At 38.9% G+C, this 19315-nt stretch overlaps 1 protein-coding gene across 2 annotated transcripts; it reads left to right on the plus strand.

Moving 5' to 3' along the window:
• Positions 1–10: 10 nt before the first annotated feature.
• Positions 11–18906, plus strand: LOC137265862 (protein RRP5 homolog). Of its 2 annotated transcripts, none has more exons than XM_067801322.1 (20): positions 11–104; positions 1811–1937; positions 3357–3503; positions 4363–4539; positions 5055–5216; positions 5512–5635; positions 6618–6721; positions 7516–7572; positions 8092–8196; positions 9030–9239; positions 9714–9790; positions 10661–10717; positions 11425–12277; positions 12910–13035; positions 13643–13711; positions 14347–14531; positions 15429–15597; positions 16435–16588; positions 17591–17756; positions 17993–18906. In XM_067801322.1, exons 2-20 carry the CDS (start codon positions 1824–1826, stop codon positions 18174–18176), a joined length of 3240 nt encoding a protein of 1079 aa, XP_067657423.1. In that variant the 5' UTR covers positions 11–104; positions 1811–1823; the 3' UTR covers positions 18177–18906. The 2 variants fall into 2 exon arrangements, with proteins under 2 accessions (XP_067657423.1, XP_067657424.1); XM_067801323.1 differs by having other exon boundaries at positions 15–114.
• Positions 18907–19315: the final 409 nt, after the last annotated feature.

Below are 19315 nucleotides of genomic sequence, written 5' to 3' on the forward strand. Positions count from 1 at the left end.
AAAACTATTTACTGCTGAACTTCAAATATGGCGACGTCCATGAAAACGTGGACTTGAAGAATCGTACTATAAACAGACCAAATAACATTCAAGGATCCTTGCAGGTAAGATCAGGTAAGTATCGCAGATAGGGATGCAACCATACATCTGTGATGATTATCGCTTTTCCGTGTCATGTGAGTTCACATTTAAGTACAGTTTACAATGAAATTTTGAAAACACTGACCAAGATCTAAATCTTTAAATTGTGTCTTGAACATATTTATTAGAAATCAATATCTCCAACCTCATATCTTCAGGACCTCTTTTTGAATGACCAAAATTGATGTAATCTGCAATCAGTTTCCAGCACAGGGGCTTGTATTGCTGAAAATAATACGTCCTGGGTCCAACAAGCGTACACTGATATCTACGACCATATACATATAAAGTAAGACTTCTTTATATGTATCCTGTCGTAATGGGTTTTCGAGCGGATAATGATAAAATATTTCGTGAAGGAAAAATAAATACAATCTTTTAATATCCGTCAGCCTACCTTAAGACAAGATGAAGTTTATTTCATAAACTATTATATTCCCATGCATATCACGCATTTTCTGTCGTTAAGCCGCCACTTCTATTGAAGTAGTCTCAAAGTTTTGCCGGACATGACTCATATGTTTTCGATCCTTTCAAATATGTTTATCAATTTTGTGATAGTACTACATGCCTCTGGTATAAAAAACTCTCATCATACAGTCAAACATTTCAGTTTGGAGAGATAATAAAGAATTTCCCTCTCTAATTTGCTCTAAAACAGTTTTAGCTGTAGCCGTGAACAAAACACCTCCATAAGTAGATTTCCCATGTCATTTATCATGGTGTGTACCATATGAGATAGAAAGACATAGGATTCCCCGTCCAGCTACCCCTTATCATCATTATCTAGAGCCTAATAATTACACTGCCGGTATCTGGCCTTTTTGCGTTGATAGCCTTCATGAGGCAAAATAATTTAAACGACACTAGTGTCTTCTTGGAAATGAATTTTGCAATTCAATTCCGATTTTACGCAATCAATTTTGCCATTTTGGCGAGCCATGAAAATAAATCTAGCAGCATGGTCATATGACTAGTAACGTGATCTTGTAACTAATGTAATGTAGTATGTAAACCATGCAGGCGAAACATGAATGGCATCTTTAGAGTAAAGTTTTAGGACTTTTATGCATTTGATTATGAGGTAGATATTGCATGAATGATTCCTAGTGAAAATAAATCTTTCCAATCCAATAGCAGGGATCATGTTGTTGACATGCAGGATGGATTCTCATGGATTTGCCCGCAAAATCGCGCTACAAATGGGAATCATAATGGCCGATTGAAAACATATGACGATCGGAAACGTATGAATTGAGGTTGCAATTTTCATTACTAAATGCCTCTGGTTGGGATTCATTTTGTATCTTTAATATTAAACATGAAATAAAACAGAAATATAATCCTGAGATGGCAGATATTTTAGTTCCATGGCATAATGAGTTTAGAGTTAGTGTGAGTGAGATTTGCTTTTGGCAATATTCCAGCATACCCAATGAAAGAAATCAGCTTAACAGATTGTACCCATGTGGGGAATCAAACCTGGATCCTTGTGACATGCAAGTGCTTTACCCACAAGGCTATCCCATTGGCGCCTCTGATGATTAGAGGTTTGAAAAATGTCCTAAATATTTCCAGCGTGTATATTTTCTCTTTTCAAATATTTACATAGAAATGTGCCTGGAGATTGATATTCATTTGTATTATTTATTTGTCTGGCATTTGACAGGTAAAAACAGATAATGTCAAAACCTTCCAAGGTAAAGATGGCCGTCATTGAGGACTTCCCAAGAGGTGGAGTCAAGAAGATACCTCAAAAGAGAAAATCAACTGGGCCAGTTCAAGAACTGTTCAAGGTAATTTGCTTTATGTGCTTTATGTTATATTTAGTTTCCCATGTAACAGTAATGTTACAATTCATGATATATTTAGTTTACCATGTAACAGTTATGTTACAATTCATGATATATTTAGTTTACCATATAACAGTAATGTTACAATTCATTATAAGAATCATCCTAAAAAAATACACAAGTTATCAAGATTATCATGGTGCCTTTGTTTCATGAGATATTTAGTTTACCATGTAACAGTTATGTTACAATTCATTATAAGAATCATCCTAAAAAAATACACAAGTTATCAAGATTATCATGGTGCCTTTGTTTCATGATATATTTAGTTTCCCATGTAACAACTATATTACAATTCATTTATAAGAATCATTCTGAAAAAACACAGAAGTTATCAAAAATTATCATGATGCCCATTGATAACAGAACATATTTTTATGTTGTGAACTAAATGGCAAAGAGTGTTGATTTGACATTGGCTATTAGCCTCTGTCTATATTTTTTCATTTTTGTTTACTGCTAAAAAGGGGTAAAGATCACTCAGTTATTACAATGTACTGTTGTTAATCTCTCATGGAATGACTGACTAACTGTGGTTCTCTAAAAGAATTGTGTGACGTTAGCATTTTTGAATAGTGTATCTTCACACATTTCAGATTTGAACCGATTTCATCATCTTCACATTATTTTGAAGATTTTTACATGAAATGTTTTCACATGTAGTTTTCAATTGTGAGGGCAGGCTGAAAAGATTGATATTCAGAAATGTGTTTGCTGAAAAAGTTATTAATGTTTATTGATACGAAAATTGTGTCATTGGTTATACAAATTATACACTGCATATTGCATGAACTGTTGAGATGAAATTGAGTTTTCATTTGCTGCAACAGTACACAAAGTAGATCTGTAGTCACAGGATATTTCTAAACCATGTTCAGGATGGTATCTGCTGAGTAACCCAAGTCGTAATACATGGGACATGTATATCAGTGGGACTTTGGGGTCACCTTGTGGTTAAAGTGTTCGCCCATCACCCCAAAGACCCAGGTTTGATTTCCCACATGGGTACAAGTCCAGATCTGGTGTACCCTGCCCTTGATATTGTTGGAACATTGCTAAAAATGGCAAAAGCTAAATTCACTCACTTACTTATCATATCAGCCTTCAATACTGATGTGAAAGATGTTGATTTTAGTGTTCAAAGGTACTTCACTGATATTTATTGATAACTGATCGATATTCATATCTTTGGTAATCTATGTCCTTTGAGCATGTCCATATGTGATGTGAAACTAGCGCTATACAAATTTCCATATTATCAGTAGTAATTATTTTTGATGGCAGATTGACATCTCAGCAGCAGTTACATCTATTTCGTCTCACAATGTTAAGATTGGTTTTCATTATGGAATATTTCTTCAGACAAATGATGGTGAGAAGAGGATAGATGAGCATCAAAGTGGGCCAAAGAAGAAGAAGTTCAAGCACGGAAAACAGAAACAGAAACAATTCAGCCACACTCCTCAGCCCCAGAAGAGTTCATCCAAGTTTGAGAGTCTCCGATTTAATGTAAGCAGGGCAATATTAAGAGGAATTCTGCATTACTATCTGTTTTTGTCATATCATACCATATACTATACATAATGCCATGACATGCAGCCCCAGAAGAGTTCATCCAAGTTTGAGTGTCTCTGATTTAATGTAAGAAGGGCAATATTTACAGGAATTCTGCATTCCTGTCTGTTTTTGTCATATTATACCATATACTACACACATTGCCATGACATGCAGCCTCAGAAGAGCCTACTTGGAATTGATCTTTAGTAACCCATGCTTGTTGGAAGAGGTGATTAATGGGATAGGGTAGTGAGATTCGCTGACTTTGTTGACACAAGTAATCGTATCCCATTTGTGTAGATCAATATTGATGCTGTTGATCACTGGATTGTCTGTTCCTGACTCGATTATTCACAGATCTCACCCATATAGCTGGAATATTGCTGAGCAGAGCGTAAAACTGAGCTCATTTGTTCAATCCATTTTTGTGGAGAGACTGATGGAAATTATTTCCAGGGCTAACAGTTGATCAAGAACTAATGAGAGCATGTTCAAAACTGCTACCTTTGAATAAAATATTCTTTATGAGACTTTCATAAACTACAAGCAAGCACCAGTACTTTTTGGGGTTGGTATTATTCAACTTGCCATTTTGTCATAAGGGATTACTATCAGGATTGGGTGGTCAGCTTTCTGATATTGCTGATAATGTCATCAAATCCCAGTTGCATAAATTGATGCTCATGATGTCAACCACTGGGTTTGAACTAGATTTGATACTGCCGTAGAAGGAGTTTGCTGTCTGTGGAGTGAAACACTTGTTTATGATTAAATGTTCAGCCTGTAATGGATGTCTTTTTTTCTACACCAGCACATTGAGATTGGGATGCACGTCTTGTGTTGTGTGGCCAAAGTTGGAAACTACAGCTTGACAATGGACCTTCCAGGTGGTTTGCAGGGAGAGGTGGCCATCACAGCCATCTCAGACATCTACACTGACCAGCTCAGCAGACTGACGAGTGGTGACTATGAAGAGGAACAGGAAGAGGTAATGATGGCGACAGTTAAATAAATGACAGTAACACTTTATGACACTAATGAGACTCTAGTACGCATCTATGATAACCTGTTAAGATCTGAATTGGAATTATTCTTCAGCAGCCCAAGCTTGTAAGATGATGACACTCACTGGTTTAGGTGGAACATGTCGTCATTTCCCAGATAGGTAGATTGATGTCGTGATTTCAGTCTCTGGAAACTTTATTTACTTACCAACATCATATAGGTGGAATATTGCTGACTGTGCGTTAACTAAGCCCAAAAAATGAATATGTTTTGAAATGGTAATAACTGCCTCTCTCCTAATAATTCCAATAAATGAGCTTCACTATTTGTGTCTGAAACTGTATTATGACATTATTAATTTGTCACAATTGTTCCAGTGCAAAAGAAGACATTCTTTGTTTGACTAACACATTGTCTGTCAGGTGATTATTCATTAAATGTTATTTAAAGCTCACTTTGGTTTATGTATCTCGGGAATATATGACATTGTACCTGCAGGAAGTCGCCCTCCTCAAGGATATGTTCAGACCAGGACTGATCCTACCATGTCAGGTGACAGCTCTCAAGATACGCTCTGGGTCCAAGAAGAAGATCTTCCTCAGCATGAACCCCAAGCTTGTCAACAGACAGCTCGAGGTGGAGCATCTTGTGGAGGGCATGGTAATGAGTGTTGTGATATCAGCATGTAGTTTATTCCTATACAGGGAAACAGTTTACACATAACAAGTGGATTGGTCTTTACAATTGTATTTCAGGGTGGATCCAGGTTTTTGGTGAAAGGGGATGCCTGTAAACCATGAAGTCCAGACACTAGAGAGAAATGCTCTTCAGGGATTGATAATATGAGCTTACTTGTGAGAGGAAGTCACTGACTGCACTGTTTGATATTGAAGGACTTATTCATTGTGATATGCATAATGATCTTCTGATGTGATTCTGGAAATGTTTGTTGCAGGTACTGCTTGGCAGTGTGAAGTCATGCGAAGATCATGGCTATGTTTTAGATGTTGGTGTGGATGGAGTGACAGCATTTCTAGCCAACAATCGGGCAGACAAATACATCACTTGTGTGAATGAAGGTAGAAAGCATCTGACATTAATGTCCCGCCATTTCATCTGGACCTATGTTTTGTTAATGACTTGTATTACTGATTCTATGTTTACTGTGTCCAGTCGTATTGTTTGCATGTTCAGTGAAGTTTGGACCCGTGAAGGTCTGGGGTAGAATAGACCTTCAGCAACCCATGCTTGCCATAAACGGCGACTATGCTTGTCTTATGAGGCAGCTAATGGGATCGGGTGGTCAGTCCTGCTGACTTGATTGACACAATAGTGCGAATTGAAGCTCATGCTGTTGATCACTGTATTGTCTGGTCCAGAGTCAATTTTTCACAGACCGACGCCATATAGCTGGAATATTGCTGAGTGCAGCGTAGAACTAAACTCACTCACTCAGTAAAGTTTGTTAATGATGCAACAGTTAGGAGTTAAACTGAATTTGTAATGTCTGTGACCTCTGTGTGTGTGTTGTCTAGGAGATAATATGTTGAATCATGTATAATCTAAACAGTAAGGGATAGGAATTTATTATGGTAAGTTTGTGGTGGATTTGGGATTTAAAAGCTTTCGATGCGTAAGTGTTCTGGACACAGTGACCTTGCCCTGATGCAAACACACTTTAGGATCAGTGACTTTCAAATTCAAGACTGGACCTGCAAGTTTTGCAGAGCATGATTGTCTGTGTAAGGAAGTTCCATTTTCCAGTAAGGGTGTGTTTCTTTTCGAGAATTTATCCCTTTGTTTGTTACTGCGTATAGGTGGCAGAGCTATCTTTGTTGTCCCAGTTCATTGTTCAGAGTTGTGTCCCTTTGGAGCGCAAGGCACTTATGAATATGATGTCTATTTTAAAGCACTGTAACCATGCTTCTACACTTCACCAATCTGAGAGATGTCAAGGAAATTCATTACTTCAGACTATACTAACACATTTAGTGGATTTGTGCTGATACCACTGGAGACTTAAACCTGTCTCCTTCACTCACTCACTCTTGTGTTTTGCAGGTGAATCGCTGAAACTTGGCCAGGTTGTCAAGTGCTCCATTGTGTCCAGCAAGAACAAACACATCAAAGTGTCAATCAATCCAAAACAAGTCGACAAAGCACAGGTAGGAACACTGCCGGCAATGGTAGCCAAGCAACCATGATTCAAGGAAAGTGTATGTCAACAAAAAAATGAACTACTGGTGTAATATCAACTAAAGATATGTTAGACGAAGAAGGAAGTCTACAGTGTAATGTTTGCTACATGGCTGTAATATTGCTGATGGGATGTAAAACTCACTTTTAACTTACTCTTGAATGAGTGAAATGGACCATTGTGTGCTTTCTCTGTCTTTTATATATATTTTTGAACCAGTGTTTTGCTTAATCATGATAACTCACATTCTGTCTGGCTAGTTGCAGTTTAGAGCTAAGTTTGACAGAGAAATGGTATTTGGTTCTTAGTATGTTGCTTATATAAATGCACCCTTGTCAACATGCAGTGAGTGATTACATATGTCTTCTTGCTTCAAGTTCAAGTCATTATTGAGAAATGTCCTGATGCATAAATTTGTTTCATTGAGAAGACTGAATTGCTAAATAACTAAAAATCAAGTGTAGGATACTATGTCACACATTCAGTGGATGTTTGTGCTATTTCTCCAACCGTTGTCCCCCCTACACTCCCAACCCCCACCCCCCACCCCCCACCCTCAATGATGTGTATAACAACAAGCACACAAACAACAGATACTGTTAAGTACAGATTATTAATTTCTGTGTATTGCATTGAGATTTTATAGACTATGTCTGACTTGGAGTTTTTAGGGACTAATTGATGGTACAGACTTGACAGCATTTGCAAATTGGACAAAAAGGGAAGTAACTCATCATGGTATATTACTCTGTTGTATTATAGGTGGCGAAGATCGAGACTGTGGTCCCAGGAATGAAGGTGTCAGGCACTATTCAGCAGGTTAGTAGTGTGACTGGCATTATTCGTTAAAGGTTTGCTCATCACACTGATACAATGTGTGAAGATAATTTCTGATGTCCCCTTCTGTTACTTTGCTCTAATACTGTTCAGAGAAGCATCTAACCCAAATAACTCACTCTTGTTCAAAATGCCACAGTTACACAAGTATCTTCTGTGCATAATATTCTCATTCATCAAACCAGCAGCCATAATGTAATGAACTCAGAATTATCCCCCCTAGGTCTGTGTGTTATTTTTATCAACCCACACAAAATTGCCGTTTATAAGCTGCAAATGTGATGTCAACAGTTCAACAGTTCATGCAGGTAATATCAGAGATATATCTCATTGCCCTGTGAGTATCCAAAGAGTGAAAGGTAATATAGGTAAAAGTAGGTCTCAGCCAATGAGAATCTGATGCTCATGGCAGGAATGGTGTGTATCTATGGCCTCCGTGACACTGCAAACAGTCAATACCAAACGTTCAAATAGGTCAGCAGTATTTGTTTCTCTTGCCAGGTACTTAAAGAAGGACTGGTTGTTGAGTTTGATGGCCAGACTGGCTTAGTACATCAGACCCACACTCCGGCCTACACCCTTGGGCAGTATAAGGAGGGGAGCGAGGTAAGTGAGAAGGGTGAACCAGGGTTTTACCTTGACTTACAAAAGTGGGGATCAAGGGGTAACCCATCAGTAAGTTGGGGCAGTTGTGTAGGCTAGTGGTTTAAGCATTTGCTCATCATATCAAAGGCCTGAGTTCGATTCCCCACATGGGTACAAAATGCAAAGCCCATTTCTGGTATCTCAGCCATTATATTGCTGTCATATTACTGAAAGTGATGTAAAATTCACTTAATCACTTACAATCAATATGTTTTACGGGTCTGTGCTGGTAACAAGAGGGTACAGTTAATTATTGAAATTTGAATTGAATTGCATTCTGTACTGTATATTCAGATATTTACTTCTGTAAATGAAGTCAGTGGACAGTGGTCATGACTGATAGGTCAGCTCTTGATAGATACTACAAATGACTACTCTTGTTGTGCTTTATGTGTGCTCTAGGTATTTTTATTAGTCTCTCCAGATGCAGTATTGTATGTGTTCTGTGCTCATTCTCTAGTTTGTGAATACTAGACACATAGTGTAAAACGCTGAGGTGAAAACATATGGAGGAGAAGTAAAACTGGAACATGTGCTCTTTAAAATCAGTAGCTATCATGGACAGTAGAAACCACCGATTTCAGACACTATACGTCATGTATGAATTCCTGTGTTGGAACTCGTATACCATGTTTCATCGTTTCAGTGTGTGCAGTCAAATGTTTTTTTTATGTCACATTCATGATTTTCTATTGGATTTAGGTAAGCAATGTGTGTGTGTTTATCCCTAGTGAGTCTGTGTGACTACTGCAGGAGTTAAACCTCTCAGACCCAGTATTTGGTTATTTTTCCAGGTAAGAGGAACAGTGCTGTACACTCTGTCCAATAAATCAATCCACTTGTCCCTCCTCTCTCACCTGTCTGGCACCAGCTGTGCAACCCTCAACGATAAGTTCTCCACACTAGCAGCAGATAAGACCGTACCACATGTCGCCAGAGTTTTTGACGTCACGGAGTGGATAGTTTGGTTCACCTTGGACAATGGACTCAGAGCATTGGCAACGGTTTGTACAAGTTAAACATAAATAGTAAAAGTTTAAATACCAAAATATACGTGAAATAGAGAACTTTAGCAGAAAAATATATGTCCCAGCTGCAAAACGTCACATATTATTCAAAATATACCTATTTAATTCTCTTTATGCAACAAGTGTTTATGAAGGTCAATTATAGGAAACTGTATGCTTAGAATGGGACTGGCATATGGCACCGATTCCAGTCCCAGGCTGTGGAAGTTTCTATTTTACCATGTGCCAAACTAAGGTGTCATCTTGTTAAGAGTGTGGTAAATGGGTATCAATCACGAAATCGTAGTTTGTGGACAAAGTGAACTTGGTATGATTTAAGTTAAAGTTACTCAGGAAAACATTGTGCCCAAATTAGGACTGAATGTACAGTTTGAAATTAAAAGGTAATGCTATACAGTTGCTGCACATTGATCCATATCTCTTAATCATGTACTGTATTCTGTTCACCAGAGACCACATCTGAGGGCGGCAGTAGCTGACATGACAATACCATTGAAAAAAACATTCCAGATCGGAGACAAGCACAGGTAGGAAATGTCAGTGTGTGCAAATATTAGTGTGGGAATGTCAATGTGTGGGAATATCAATTTGTGGAAATGTCAAAGTTGGAAAATATCAGTGTTGAAATGTCAATATGTGGAAATGTAAGTTTGTTGCAATATAAATATGTTTGAGATGACATGGTGTTGAATGTCAGTGTGTGGAACTGTCAGTGAGTTGAAATGGGAATGTGTTGAAGTGACATGGTTTGGAAATTTTAAAGTCTGGAAATACCTGTGGATCAAAATACTTAGTTATCACCATCTTCGGATATTTCATGATACTTACGTTGGACAGATTATATACCTTTGTTTATGTCCTAATTCTCATGCTAAAAATGACACCAGTAATAAATGTCTGATGAAATAGCATGGTATATTCCAGAGTTAATTATGCAGCAACGTTACAACATACTTTGAGACCTGTGAAGGTCCCGGGGTAGAATAGGCCTTCAGCTACCCATGCTTGCCATAAAAGGCGACTGTGCTTGTCGTAAGAGGTGATCGGGATCGGGTGGTCAGACTCGCTGACTTGGTTGACACGTCATCGGTTCCCAATTGTGCAGATCGATACTCATGTAGTTGATCACCGGATTGTCTGGTCCAGACTCGATTATTTACAGTGTGCAGCGTTAAACTAAAGTCACTCACTCACTCACTCACATCTTTCTTTGACAGGACTTTAGTATGATGTTTCAAATATGAGAGCTTCTGGTTAGCTGTCTGGAATGCAGTATCATGTTTGCTGTTCAGAGTTACTTCCCTTGGAATACCAGAAACTTACATGATTATGTGATTGATAACATAACCAGGATTTATGGTTTGAAGAAGTTGGTGATGTTCTTTTTGTTTTGTCAGGTGTACAGTCACTGGCTACAACTTGATGGAGAATGTTGTACATTTACACTTGTTAGGGTAAGTTAGTTTTCACCCCTTTGATAATACCAGGGCAGATTTGATTTTGTGTCTCAGTCAGCTGTGTTCCAGCTATACGCTGGCAGTCTGGACCAGATAATCCATAAATTCCTAAAACTGGCATAAAACTGACTCATTAAAGAGTATGTATTCTTAACACTGAAGAGGGTCTGTCAGTAAAGTTACAGAATGTAAGACACACTGAAACCGTGCCAGAAATTTGTAAATGTCATTGTTGATTCCAAATCAGAGTCATTTCTAGTTAATTTATGAATATTATCATCATCATTATTATTGCCGCCAACACCATTTCTCAAAATTAGTTTAGGGACCAGTCGTTTATCACAGTGGTAACAGGTCAGTAGATTTTATTTCACTGATGTACTGAAAATACTCTACCCCATTGCTTGTCATATTTAGTATGACCCTCCTCTTAACCTTGAACATATTTTTCATGACCAAATCTGAAAAGTCAAATTGCAAAATGTTTTGATTCCCCAAATGGGTACAAGGTATGAAGCCCACTTCATCTGCCCTGATGTTGCTGGAATATTGCTAAAAGTGGTATAAACACATACTCACTTACTCTGAAGGTTATCATGTGTCAAAGATATCATCATGGATGTGATAACATCTATCTGTAGAATATTTTCATAGTATGAACAAATTTTGCAATTTGATATGAATTCCATGGCCATGTCATACAGGAAGACCGAACCAAGCAAAACCGAAGAGTCAAACACGCAAAAAAAAAAGTTAGAAACTGGGAATACTGCTGCCAAATCAGAACCAAAATTAAAGAAGAAGAAATCAGAAAAAGGTGACAAATCTTCAAAAGATGAGCAAAAACTGAAATGTGTAAGTGACGCTTCAAATGTTGATAGTGTGAGTGAAAAAAAGAAAAAGAAGAAATCTAAGTCAGAAAGTGACATCGCATGTGAAACTGACAATTCGGACAGTGTGAAAAGTGCAAAGAAAAAGAAATTGAAGGAGAAAAAGAAACATGCAGTGGATGTTTCTGAGAGTGAAAGTAATGATAGTGATGATGATAATGATGATAATGATGATGAGGTAACAGGTACAAACAAGAGAAAGGTGGAAACTGACAACTATGATATACAGGAAACAAAGACTAAATTAAATAAGAGAGACAAGTCCATTGTTAAGGAATCAGTGAAAGAGACACCTTCAAAGAAAATCAAGACTGTTAAAGAGGAATTAGTAAAAGAGACACCTTCAAAGAAAAAGAAGACTGTTAAGGATGAATTAGTAAAAGAGACACCATCAAAGAAAGTAAAGGCTGTTATTGAGGAAGTAGAGACACCAGCTAAGAAAGCAAAAGCGGATAAAGAAAAGTTGGTGAAAGAAACACCAAGAAGAGAAAAGGCTTTGAAAGAGAAATTGTCAACAGAAACACCAGGAAAGAAAGACAAAGGAACTAAGGAGAAATCAGTGAAAGAAACGCCATCAAAGAAAGGGAAGATAAAAACAACAGAGGAAAGTGACAGTGGGGTTGAAATAAACAAGGCTTCAGATTCTGATGACGATGAAGACATGAAGGTAATGTTGGTGATTCTCAAATATCTTGTAGCAGCATGTCTACGCACCTATAGTGGTCTTGTCAAATCCATGAAGATCTGGGCTAAATTTGGCCTATAGTAATCCATGCTTGTCATAAGAGGCGACGAACAGGATTGGGCGATCAGACTCCCTGACTTGGTTGACACATGTCATGGTATCCCAGTTGCATAGACCAATGCTCATGCTGTTGGCCATGACTCAGTCATTTACAGACTGCCACAAACAAACAAACAAACAAACAAAACACAAAGAAAAGCTCAGTGACTCTCAGTATTGACAAAAACTTCAGTGTCAGTCTAACTGATGTAAGTAATGGATAAGAATAGGACCTCAGCAACTGATGCTATTAGTCGAAACACAAAAGTGAAGACTACTTGCTTTTAGTTTGAACTCTGGTTTCCAGCACTGAATCTTTGAATCTATTTTGATTAATTCTGCACATGACTGTCTTGGAATGATTTCTGTTTAAGGGCAACTGACCATTGCTAGTTTTCTAATGTATATGTTTTGAAGCATGGAATGAACCAGATATCATTTGTTGTGCTGATTCCACTCAAAATCACTTCAACAACAAATAGTTCAAACATTATGTGATATGTTCTCTCTCACAGATACCAAAAGTTGGCTCTAATCCTCCAAGACTATCGCTGTCTGCAGGGTTCTCCTTCAGTGAAGACTTTTCTGTAGGTCCAACTCATGTCAGTGATGACAGCAGTGATGATGAGGTTGAAGAAACGGTAAGTTGACTGAATGACATTCCAACAATGTCACAACAGGGGACAACAGAAGTAGGCTTCAGATTTCGCTCTATATGGGAATCGAACCAAGGTTCTGGCGCAGTGTATGAACAGTTGCTGTAAGCAAGCACACCTATTCATGAACAGCATTTGCTGGGTTTGTGATGCCACACTGGAACCCAGTACCTCTTGTGGAAGTTTGTGGGAATCCAGGTTGATATAGGTCACCAGCAACCAAGTCTAGCATAGGTCTTGTCTTATACTCTTGACTGTATAAACTAGGTGACGAGATGTGATGATCTTGTCGTTGTGTGTCACCATGGTAATAATATCCCATTTATGATGCACATTTCACCGTGCTCAATGCATTCTTGAAACGCCCAAAGAATCAGGTTCTTGTTACCCTCAGATAACCCAATTTGCCAAGGCACTGGAGGGGTGTGGTCACACAACTTTATCACACCTGGCACCCATTTTCTGCTGTGTGAACAGAGGCAATTTTGAGCTAACTCGCTTGCCTAAGGTGAAACCCATTGACTCACATGTGCCTTGTTGTGGAACAGGACCGAAATTTAAGATGTATGTTTGATTAAAGCTTTTTTTTCAGAAACCTGTGAAGAAGACCGCTCATGAACGCCGACAAGAAAGGATTGAAGAAGAGAAGAAAATTTATGCTGTGAGATGAATGTTTGATAACCTCTCTGATACTGACCACTCAGATAGGAAGAAGTGAAGTAATCAGTTAATCTTGTCACAGTACCAATGGGTCCATGCTAAACCCCAAAAGATTCCTTGTGGAGATGGCCCTGTGTAATTACGGTGAAAGAGATTACATTCACAGTTCAGGTGTATGCATGTTACTACAGTAGAAACTGCTCCTTACAAGCACTAAACTAATAATTCCTTACACCTGCAGTAGAAATGGCTGCATGCTGTTATCCATAGTATTAGCGACTAAGTATACAACACAAATTAAAACAGTATAAATAGTTCTGTGTTATTAGAATACAAGTGGCTACATATTATAACAGTCCAAATACTTTTGTATTGAAATATAATTGGTTCCATATCATTACAATCCCAACCTGTCTTTATGATAACAAACAAGTTGTAATTACCCCCCAAATGGTGCTTTTTATTATAATAAAAATGGTTCCCTATGATGACAGTGCAAACAGCTCCAAATAATAACAGTACAAGTGCTCGGCTTCAAATGATTCCATGATATTACGGTCAAAATGGCACTTTATTGTCACAGTACAATCTTCCATATTATTACAGTCAAAATGGCGTATTATAACAATGTTACAGTATGAACGTCAGCAGCTAGAAGGGGATCAGGTCCCAGTGACCAGCAATGACTTTGACCGTCTGGTGCTGCAGTCCCCCAACAGCTCACTCTTGTGGACGAGGTACATGGCCTTCCATCTGGAGACAGCCGAGATCGAGAAGGCAAGGACTGTGGCAGAGAGAGCACTCAAGACAATATCTTTCAGGTACTGTGTTCTATCGCTGTCACCCCACAGGTATCCTAGTTGGAATAGGTCCAATTCTTCCTAAGCTTAAAGGATCAGATGGTCAGCATCCTATGCCTAATGGTCCATGAAGATCCAGATTAGAATTGATCTTCAGTAAGATCTTGTTTGTCGCAAGAGGCTGATCCAGACTCGATTTTTTGCAGACCCACCATCACATAGCTGGAATATTGGGTGTGATGTAAGGCTAAACTCACTCCAATACTTACAGGAGTGGGATGTCGGTATCCTAGTTGGAATTTGTCCAAAGCCTCCTAAGCTTAATGGATCTACTGGTCAATTTTACTTTAAAGGCATGAGTCATGCTCATAATATTAGTCACTGGTTTGTCTGGTCCACACATGATAATGGTCATGCTGCTATGAAACATGATACTGAAAAAATCAGGACCTGATATTCTTATTAAGTAAATCTGAACTGACTTGCTATGTAGACACATGACTGAAGCCAGTTGTAGTTTGACACATGAATCCAGCTGTGAAGTGGTGTCAGGTTTGTTCAGTGGTTAATGCATTCACTTGCAGTGCCTAAGACCCAGGGTTGAGTCCCCATGATGCATAAAACTATACTCACTCACCCACCCAGTAATGACAGAGTGGTATTAGACAATTAGAAAGGAATTGATGAACGTGACAGTTGTGAAGAATAAGTACGTGTTGTAAGTACAATAAATGAGTCGATCAGCAGATTAAGTTTGAATTATCAAGTTCCAGTTAATTGTGATCAGGGTGTTTTCCTCATGAGTTTGTGGGAGGTATAACTTCAGTCAACTTGCCAACACATCTAGTGTGTTGCTGTTGTTGCTGTTGCTGTTGCTGTTGCTGTTGCTGTTGAGTGATGAGTGTATGTTTGTGTCAGGGAAGAGCAGGAGAAGCTGAATGTGTGGCTGGCCTACATGAACCTTGAGAATATGTACGGTGGAGAGGCCCAGCTCACAGCAGTGTTTGACAGAGCCCTGCAGCAGAACGACCCCATTAAGGTGTACAAGCAAATGGTACAGGTGTACTCTGGCAGTGGCAAGATGGAGGTGAGAGGTTGTACAAGACACATCCGTTATCAGAACAATTGTTAGCATTCACTTCCTCAACACCTATTTGCCCCAAACTCACCCACTCACTCACTTACCCACCCACCTGCCCACCCACGCATCCACCCACTCACCCATCCACTCACCCATCCATCTTTTAGTCATTATCTTCATATAATCATTCACAAGTTAATTATCAGCTACAAATGTGGCATTTGCCCATTCATTATCAGCTCTTTCATTACCCATTATCCAGTCTGCCATAACTCAACAGTCTCATACAACTGATACTTCAATTACCCATCAATTAATGTGCACTCATTTACCACATATGCACATGTGTCAAACACACACAAGAGAGTCGTTCACATCGTTCACATCCAATGGTGCAGGGTGTTGTGGAGTAGCCAAGTGCTTAAAGCATTCACTTCACCGAAGGCTTTGGTGTGATTCCTCACAAGGGTACAATGTGTGAAGCCCTTAAAGGATCAGATGGTCAGCATCCTATGCCTAATTGTCCATGAAGATCCAGATTAGAATTGATCTTCAATTACCCATCAATTAACGTGCACTCATTTACCACATATGCACATGTGTCAAACACACACAAGAGAGTCATGCATCGTTCACATCCAATGGTGCAGGGTGTTGTGGAGTAGCCAAGTGCTTAAAGCCCTTTTCTGGTGTCCACCTCTTTGATATTGCTGGAATAGTGCTAAAAACTATCCAACACTACTTCCAACCTTTCAATCACTGTCTAATCATCTCCCAGTCTCATATCCTTGAGCAATGTGAGTGTTATCCCATAGTGTTTGAGCCTGTCATATCTGTTTGCAGGAAGCGGAGAAAATGTACAACACTATGACAAAGAAGTTCACCCAGGACAAAACAGTTTGGACAGGGTTTGGCTTGTTTTTCTTCAAAAATGGTCGGCCTGAAGCTGCAAGAAAACTTCTTCAAAGATGTCTCAAAAGTTTGGACAAGAAAGATCGTAAGTCACTCAGATATGTTTTGACTTTATTATGTATCATGGGCCCACCGTAGTGAATTTTAAACACTCCGTCCTCTCGTTAAAGACACAGGTTCAATTACCCACACAGCTTCAGTGTGGGAAAGTCCATTTTCAGTATCCCACACAATGATATTGCTGGATTATTGCTAGAAGTCATGTAAAATCCCTCACTTATCAATGCTAGAGATGTTCCAAAGTCTTCTGTTGTGGCAGCTTCGTACAAGAAGTGTGCAAAAGAAACACATGATTTTCAGTTCTTCCTGCGAACCAGGGTAACATGAAGTGTATTGTACTGTGTTATGCATCAACCAGTGTTGAATGTACTTAAAAATGGTTTTGACGTGGATACTATTTCCCAGACAGTTAAATTTGAATAAAAGAATATAAGTTAGAATTAAACTATGCAATAGTCAAAAAGATCTAGGTTCGAATGGGTCTTACCAACCCATACTTGTTGTAAGAGGTGACCGATTGAATCAGGTGGTCAGACTCACAGGCCTGGATTATCTGGTCCTGAGTTGTTTATATACAGACTGCCACCATATAGCTGGAATATTGCTAAGTGCTGCATTAAGCAAAAAACCAACCAATCCAGTGTTGACCCTGATGCTGATCACCTATGTGTTTGACATTCAAATTATCTCAAATACACAGTGAATTTAAAGGTTTGCGCCATTGTTGACACACTGCTACTGTTCAGATAATCAAAGCAAGTAAATTCTTGTTGTTTAAATCTACTTGCTTTATTGTTTGCCAGTTAACTGCTCAGTGCAGATTAAATACCTGATCTGCTTTATCTTGATTTTTATTGTTGTTAAACGACCCAGTTGATGTCTTTATGAAAGTTCCATACTGAAGTTGACTACCCCAAACATGACCTTGACTCCCTCTCATGACATTAGGGAGTCATAATGACTCCTAAATTTTCATGTCTAGGGCAACCACTGTCAACTATACTATGATGTATTTATGTTTCCCCAGATGTGGAGATGATCTCCAAGTTTGCTCAAATGGAGTACAAACAGGGGGAACCCCAGCGTGGATGCACCATGTTTGAGAACATCCTCACCAACTACCCCAAGCGTACTGACCTCTGGTCAGTGTATCTGGACATGGTCATTAGAACAGGCAACATGGAGGATGTCAGGTAATCAACATGCCCTGTGCTTGTATGAGTTCGACTTTGACTAGCACTGGTATGAATCCATATAGGAAGGCCTATTCTACCCCGGACCTTCATGGGTCAAATATATTAAGAGACAGGTGTATGTGGAAGAAATGTTGGTCTGTCGGGCAGAAAAATCTGCCATGTCAGCAATATTGTAGCCATTCTAGTCTAACTAGATGTTATTTAAATACATGTTTGATAAACACTATTTGCAGGAGTCTCTTTGAGAGGGTGATCCACATGAAAATGTCATCAAAGAAGATGCAGTTTTTCTTTAAGAAATATATGGACTTTGAGAAGAAAAATGGTGATGCCAAGTCAGTGGAGAAAGTGAAACAGAAGGCGCTGGAGTATGTCGAGGCACAGGGTTTTCCAGATGTCAAGCTGAAATCAACATGAATTGTCTGTGTGCACATGGTCTGATCATGGTCAATAAACATGAAATATACACTGCAATGTAAATGATTGTGGAGGTGTAACTGATTTCCTTATAGATCATGGAGTCCTGTGAGATTTGAGCTCATGGTGAGTGACAAATGCTGGCAAAGACCATCATTTAACATGACTGACGTTGACTGATGTGAGTGGACTAAGTTGGTGTTAAGTTGGTTGAGGTGCACATGCTGTTGTGGTCCATTTCTTTGAACACACAACTGTGACCTGCAGTAACCCTTAGGTGTGCTAGGACCCCGTGGTGTTGGGTTCAAATCCCATCTTACGTATGTTCATTTGTGTGTCAGCATCATATCTGTGCTTGGGGATCCACTGACACAGAAGACCTGTGAGGTCCAGGGTAGAATAGGCCTTCAGCAACACATGCTTGTCATAAGATGCCACTAACAGGATCGGATGGTCAGGCTTGTTGACTTGGTTGACACATGTCATCAGTTGCCATTTGTGCAGATTGATGCTCATGCTGTTGATCAGTGGATTGTCCGGTCCAGATTTGTTATTTACAGACTGCCACCATATAGCTGGAATATTGCTGAGTGCAGCGTAAAACTCACTCACTCACTGACACACAAAAACACATCTAAAAGCTTAGATACTGCTCAAAGCTGTGTTAAAGCAACTCACTTATTCTTGAGATATGTTACCGTGGAAATAAGCAAGTAAAGTTCTAATGATTTCTTGTCGTTCTGTGTCATTTGTTTGTCATTAGATGCATGCTTATTGTATTGCATGTTATCGTTGGCATAATTGTATTGTAGAAACTTGAGACAGGTCTCAAGGAAATATATAATATTTGACAGCAACCACAATGGACTATTCAACTTTTTCAACTTTTCGTTTTGGACTACAGACGTCTAGTCAATTACATGATAGAAATAGATGCATGTTATCTTTGTATTAAATGTATTATAGAAACATCAAAAAAGTTGCAAAGCAAAAATCTGATATTTGACAGCAACCACACATCGGAAGTTTCAACCAGTGTGGCGTTTTGAAAGACGAGTGGGTTCATAACAACTGGCGTCGTTTTGTCTGGGAAGCAGACTATTCATCTGGGTAATCGAAGATGAGCGGAGTAAATCTTC

This window comes from Haliotis asinina, chromosome 15, assembly GCF_037392515.1.
Source record: "Haliotis asinina isolate JCU_RB_2024 chromosome 15, JCU_Hal_asi_v2, whole genome shotgun sequence".
In the NCBI taxonomy this organism is placed as follows: Eukaryota; Metazoa; Mollusca; class Gastropoda; order Lepetellida; family Haliotidae; genus Haliotis; species Haliotis asinina.